The sequence below is a fragment of the Gavialis gangeticus genome, unplaced genomic scaffold (assembly GCF_001723915.1).
Source record: "Gavialis gangeticus isolate Ggan-Ray unplaced genomic scaffold, GavGan_comp1, whole genome shotgun sequence".
NCBI classification, from domain to species: Eukaryota; Metazoa; Chordata; order Crocodylia; family Gavialidae; genus Gavialis; species Gavialis gangeticus.
The window spans coordinates 157,995,572-158,002,629 of NW_017729025.1; the positions used below are offsets into that span (position 1 = coordinate 157,995,572).

The following is a 7,058-nucleotide window of genomic DNA, read 5'->3' on the forward strand; positions in this document are numbered from 1 at the left end:
GGGGGGAAAAAAAAGGGGGGGGGGGGGGGGGGTTTGTCAGGTAGCTCCTTTGCTCTGTTTCCTTTCCATCTTTTTATCCTGGCAGCCCTTTCCCCCTGTCTTTACTATCAGACTCTGCTCTGCCTGAGCACATGGAAGTGAGAAGCAAATTTGAAGACAATAAAACCTTAAAATTAAACATAGCTGTAGCAATTTGCATACGGTACCCGCATACTTAGTTTATCCAGAAACTGCTGCAAGTTTGAGCACAGGTACTCCATAAACACACTTTTGAGCAGCACTTTGGCACCTACTTATGTGGTACAAACTATACATGGTATCAGTCTAAAGCAAAAGGCTCATGATTTACTACACAGTTCACTGGGCTGGGCTGGACCATACTAGTCAACAGTATTTCAAGCCATGGTGACCCCACAGCTCAGCACTGCTCATGGTGTATATTCTGGATACTCCCCACAAAGGACCCATGTGTTAATTAGCTCACTCATGACAAACCAGGTGTTCTGGGAGTCCCGGGATGCTCCAAAAAGTTATAGGCAGCTAAGATGCAGGGCAACCTAGTTCAGCTTTACATCATGGAGGGTGGAGCCACACTAATCACACGCACCAGGCTGAACGAGAAGGCAACAAAGGCATTCTGGGTGAATCCTTTGGAGCCCTGTTTCATGATGTTTGCCAGGCATTTAAAGGTTGGTGAAGAAACAGGAATGATTGGGCATGGCAAAGGAAGGTACACTTCAGCTGTGGGAGTGAAGAAGGCGTCAAAATTTATGCAATGCAGGGATCATCATGAATTGAAAACAGTTGGTACAGACAGGGACTGTGCTTACAGGGCACTGCCATATATCTTATTTAGATGGACTGTGCTGACCTGTCCTAGTGGTACTTGGCAGGGGAGATACCAGGGTGAAGGTTGTGTCTTCCAGGTGGTTTTGCTGTACCTCCTTCTCCCTGACCTTAAGTGACCTTGTGTAGCTGAGGGTGGAAACTTGTCCACTGCACTGTGAACAGGTATCTGCTATAGCCTCCCAATGGGAGTACCTTGACTACACACTTCATTTTATGGAGATGGGGGATTTCTCCATGGCTTGCTCCTTTGGCCTTTTGGCTAAGGGTAAGCAAGACCTGGGGGCACCTGAACCCCAAGCCCTGCAGGCTTGGGGCTTGCATGTAGGATGCCTGCCTTCGATCTGGGAGCATCTGAAGCCCCAGGCTGAAAAGTCTGAGAGAGAAGATACTTGTTGGTGGTAACACCACATGGACCTGAACGACTGAGCTCTGCTCAGTGGATGGAATTTGGAACCGATTTTACTAATTTGACTCGAGACACCAAATGTAAAAAGTAGTAGGTTCCCATCAGCATCTCGCCTTTTGGCTGGGAACCAGTCTTGCATTTCTGGCACCATGGGGAAGGTGTCAAGGCTGGCTGTGGCCCTCCCAATGCCTGGCCTGGCATAGCAATGCTCCTACAAAGGGAATACCCACCTGGTTTTTTATTTTTTTATTTATTTTTTTTTAAGAGCAACACAAAAAGGGTTCCCAGCAGTGTATCTGCCCAATGTGGGCCATGTATTTTACAGTAACACTCAGTGTTGGCTGCATTTAATCAACTTTAGTTGGTTTCCACTGCCGAACACACGCTGCTTTTGGTAGCAGTTTAATGACAGATAATGTATTTAATGAGGTTTCCTTGTATGTGATAAGAAAATGAGGGGCATTTTCCCCCATACCAATGAGATGGGGCAGGGGGTGAGCCTCATCTTGTCTTCAAGTAAATATGGTATACCCCACTCCTTTTCCTAGCCAGCTGTGTTGTGGGTGATCATCAGCCACCAACCCACATCAGGTTCATTCTTGAGACTAGCATGTCTTCCATGACTGTGTAACTCTGTTTGTAGTTCCCTAACTATAGCCTGGATGTCAACAAATTAAGTAAGTGTTAAAAATTAGGAGATGTAAAGCATGGTTTGGGATATGCTCAGAGAAGCCACCATGCATATATGCTTACTTCAGTTATAGGAAGGTCAGAGTCAGGCCAGTGGCAAAGAATTTACTACAGAACTTCAGTTAAGAAATACAACTTTATTGTCAAAGTTATGCTATCAGCATAAAGATTATGATTTGAAGCAAACAAAAGGGAACCTGTTAACAGAAGATTAATCCATGTACCATCAAACACAGTCGCCATCACATGTAATTAATTTGCTGATGAATCATGTAAGCACTTGCTGAACAACAAATATTTCCAAGTAGGATCACAAATACTGTCATAAATGATAAATGGTTTTGGACAACCCAGTTGGGGTAAGAATTTAATAGAAACTTTAGAAGAGAAGAACTGTGACGTACTTTTGGGATGGTACTGGGAAAACACAGTTAAGCTGAATGAGATGGAGTGCTATTTGACATCACTTGTATCCAGAGCCAACTTTAGAACTAGCTTACAAAGCTAAGAGGATCAGCTGCCAAGAACCCCCAACTTCTGATCCGTGTTGGAATAATTCATTCTCTCCCCGCAGCTTCTTTAAACATTTCACTTTTTTCTCTCAAGGTTTTAAAATGAGGTTGTTTACCTACCTAAGCGTTTTGAAAGAGTTGTACAAACACCACCAAATGTGAAGAGTTAAATACTAAGTTTACAATGTGAGAAAAGCCCAGAGTTATGTGAAATGCAATAAAAGCTACTTAAAACCTTAATAACCTGTAAAGTAAAAACTGTAGACTGTTAGAATAAGATAGGGTCGGGCAATTATATCGGGTGGAGGGCTGCTTACTGAGTTTTGGCAAGCCATTGAGAGCCGCATGACAGACAGCCAGGGACAGATAAATATTAATTTTCTACATTTTTTAGGGGCCCCGCAGGCCGGATAGAATGGCCTGGTGGGCTGCATTTTGCCCTCCCCTGGAATAAGAACATAGCTACGAAAATTAACTGACTTTATTCTTATTACTCAATTTTCTCTCACTCCTCCCTTTGGAATCAGTGTGATGGGTGAATCCAAGTGAAATGCAGTTTTTAGGGGAGCACTGCCATTTGATCATGACTGAAAAAAGCACGTGCATCTCCTTTAATATGTGAAGCACCTTTTTGTGTTTACATTTAATGCTCATATACTGTAGGTGTATGTTGGGGCACTGGCTTTGCTGTGCTCTCTCAAGTTTACAGACTTTATCCGACTCAAAATCTACCTGCAAAATACAGTGCATCTCAGCTGCTATGTTTTTGTGACAACTAACTCTGCAGTAGAGGTAAGCCTTCTTAATTTACTCAAGGGTGAAACAGTGATCAAAAATAAAACATTTGGAAACAGGACAGTGCTCTGAGAATAATTCAGTCCTACTCAATAGTTGTTCCATACAGATGTGGATGTACATATGAAGTGTTTCATTGTATAGCAGCTTTCAACCAGACAACTTCACAAACGCTAGGCCTTGAGGACTGTTTTACAAAGGAGCTAACCGAGGAACTGACGAGTGACACAACTTGCTCAAATTCACATACTAAGTTGGTAACGAAACAGACATTAGCAGCCAGGAATATATCATCTCCCAGACATTTCACACAGCCATCCCAGAGCAATGCCTCCCCACCGTCTAATTTAAGGATGCAGATTCCTCATAGGCTGATCTACCCTTTGAACAACAGAGTTAAGGGAGACAAGGTGGTGGTAACTTACGTAGATTAACCACTCTTTATAATGAAGTCCTTTGACTGAAAATAGGTGATAATTTCATATCAAGATGGCTGCAGCATTAAGCAACACTGGGGTAGGGAAAAAAAAAAAATCTCATCTCTAGTCAGTGTGAAAGATCATTTACTCTAACAGCATCAATATTTAAAATTGTTCAGAAAATACTTTTAAGCTATCTAGGCATTAAGAGTTAAATTTTCAAACTTCCTACCTGAAAGAGTATAAAGATGAGGAACAGCTCATACACAACGCTGACACAGAGCCAAAACCTCCAGTAAGCTAAGGAAAAAGAAACAGGAGGTTAGCAAGACTTCTTGCAAAACAGCTGTTGGTTGTTCATTTAACAGTAACAATTATAGAACATTTTTAGCAGAGAGTCCTTCACTAAAGAAGGATAATGTAAAGCATGGAGTAAATTATTTGGACAATGCCCTGCCCAAAGGGTGCAAAACAGAAATAATCCGATTTAGACTGGAAATTAGGGGAAAACCCTCTATTAGAGGAGTGATGTTTTAGAACAGTGAGTGGAAATTTTCTGGAACTGTGGGCTGAAGCAATACAGCTCAGGTACAAGGTAGGCCAATGTTCTGGTCCAGCTATTGCCACTGTGGTTTTTCCCTGCTACAGCTCCTTGCTGCCTCTGCCATGGGAGAAGCCCCCTAACCCCATAATGCTGCCAAGTCCCCCTGCTGCTGACACACCGCTGAAGATGTCCAGCTCCAGGGGCCCGATTTAGTGGTTCTGGGGGCCACATGTTGATAACCCCCATTTTAGGGCAGTCTCTTGAGCTGAGCAGTACAAGCAAAAAACTTATCAGGCTAGAACAGTACTTCAGCACAGAGACTCCTAGCAAAATACAATGAAGCCAAAATCCTGGATTGGGATGGTCTGTAATGGGGAAACCTAGACACTCTAGACTGAAACAACTCAAGTTCAGGAGCTTGACCCCCAAACCTGCAATTTCTCAAACATGTCAAGAGGTTTGAATTAGGTCCATTAGATCAGTGGTTGGCAACTTCTGAGGCTATAGGCCTGGCTGACTCAGTTTGGGTGACAGGCATGGTGCCACTGAGTTGGAAGAGTAGGCCCATGTCTGCTGGCCAGATGAAAAGGCTCTGGCCCACAGGCCAAAGGTTGCCAATCCCCACATTGGACAGATTTTCATGCTGTGAACTCAGTCAGTTTAGGTGTGGCCCATGCCAAGGGGTAAACTTCCATTTCAGGAGTTAACCCACCTCAGGATTAACATCTAGGAGTTGGTAAGCGGATTGGCCTAGCCATTTCCAAAACCATGCCCGTGAGTTTGAATAACAGGGAACAATTCAGTAAAATTTCACGGTTTAAAATGAATTAACATCCAAGTCTCTCTTGACACTCTCATTCATTCATCTCCTTTGAACAATTCCAATGGCTTTTTTTTTTTTTTAAATAGGCTTCCTGCCACACTGCAAACAAGAGTTATTTTTCCAGGGCTAGATCTAAATAGTTGTTGAGACTGGTTCTGGACAAAGAGGATTCTATACAATAAAATAATCAACATTCAAATGGTCAAGTGGAGAGTCAGTTAACTGACATAAGTCTGCGCGCTGAGATACACAAGTAGCTGTATTAGTCTCAAGTCAGGCAGAAGGCAGGGTGGATTTGCACCTTAGACTAACTAAATTAGAGATGCACAGATACATAGATTGATCATAAGATTTTGTGGGTCACGCACAGAGCAGTGTGCAGAATGGAAAGCATGATCTAAATACAAAAAGCAGGAAGGAAAGGAAGGAGTGGGGAAAGGGGCAGTGCTGAGAGAGGCAAACAAGGAAAAAACGCACAGGAACAAAGGGGTCACAAAAACTAATTCACATAATTACTTCCTACACATCTGTGTGAAATTGCTTACTTAACTGAAGGAAGGGGGATCAAGTTGTTAGGTTGAACCTTAACCTTCAAGGTCTCTAAAGCGTCACCCTGCCTTGCCTTCTGCTTGACTTCAGATTAAATTAACCCTCTCCAGGCCACTTAAAAGTGCTAAACTGATTTCAAAAGGGAGTTAGATGCCTAAATGACTTTGGGAACCTGAGCCTTAGTTTTTTGCTTTAGAAGAACAGATTAACAATTCTAGTATTAGAAACACAAAATTAGCACCCACTCTTCCCCCAGGTAAACTGGAAACCAGGAGGATGTGGACAGGTACACAGGCATATCAAATTTGCTCATAGCAGTTTGCTGAGGACACTGATTTAAGTAGGATTAAAACGCTTTTCAAACAGAGGAAAAAGTTATCAAATTTTAGCCTTTCCAGTCTTGACAATGGACTTGTTTGCACTGGAGATTGCAATGTAGTATAGCGACATCTGAGCTAGCTTTACATGAGCCAACAAAGATCCACAAGCAGGCCGCAAAATTTTGAAACAAAAACTTCAGCACACACTAATTCACTCAGTTAAGAGACAGGCAGGCAGCAACACCTGCTTTTTCTATGTTAGGAGACTGAACTGAGCAAAGAACATCATCTTTCAGATCATAACAAGTTTCCTCTATAATTAAATTGCTTCTGACACCCTTTAAAAATAGCTTTGGATGTGTAAGGATGTGATCATTTTCAGCCAAACTGCTCAATTAACCTAATCAGAAAGACCTACTTTGCATGTTAGGGGAAAAGGCAGCAGTGACCTGGATACCTGGGGGGTTATAATTTCTACCTAGGAAGTCACAAACTGAGATTAGAGAGTCTATTTTACAATGATTTTACTTTCAATTTTACTTCTAAGAAAAGGGCCCTCACAGTAACTAGCTAAAAGAATAACAACCCAAACAGCTTTACGCAGATTGACGAACTATAGTTCTTAGTCATGTTTTCCAAATTCCACTCATCTACCTTTTTTCTGTCACACAGCAGCAGGAGAAGAGCCCCCTTAGGGCAGCTTCCACCACAGAAAAACTAAATGACAGGATCTGTGCAGTGCAAAGAGCAGTCTTACTCATGGGTTCCTATTACTATTGCTGGTTCCTCTAACGCAGAGGTTGTCAACCTGTGGCAAAAGCGCCACAAATAGCACATACAACCTCTACGTGTGTGGCACATGGCAGATCAGGGAGGGGACAGGTAGCACAGCAGCAGACAGGGCATGAGGCAGAAAGCAGAGCAGAAAATCAGGAAGGAAACACAGGGCAGAAAGCAAAGGAAGAGATTGGGCAGAGAGCACAGAGTAGGGAGCAGAAACAAAGCAGTAGATTGGGCAGAGGAAGGGGTTTGGAGCGGTACTTGGGGAGGGTGTGAGGCTACTTTGTGCCATGGCTGCCCAAAAGCTTGGTCCACTCTGCTCTAATTTCAGATCTTTAAATAAAAACCCTAATTTAATGGGGGGGGGGGGG

At 42.9% G+C, this 7,058-nt stretch overlaps 1 protein-coding gene across 1 annotated transcript in view; it reads right to left on the reverse strand.

The window, feature by feature from the left end:
- PTDSS2 (phosphatidylserine synthase 2) overlaps positions 1-7,058 on the reverse strand; it is a gene marked incomplete at its 5' end in the record, with an annotated part of 86,734 nt that overhangs the window by 31,174 nt on the left and 48,502 nt on the right. Inside the window, one exon of the mRNA XM_019519991.1 lies at positions 3,904-3,971. Within this exon, the coding sequence (XP_019375536.1) occupies positions 3,904-3,971 (68 nt within the window). The remainder of the gene's footprint in view (positions 1-3,903; positions 3,972-7,058) is intronic.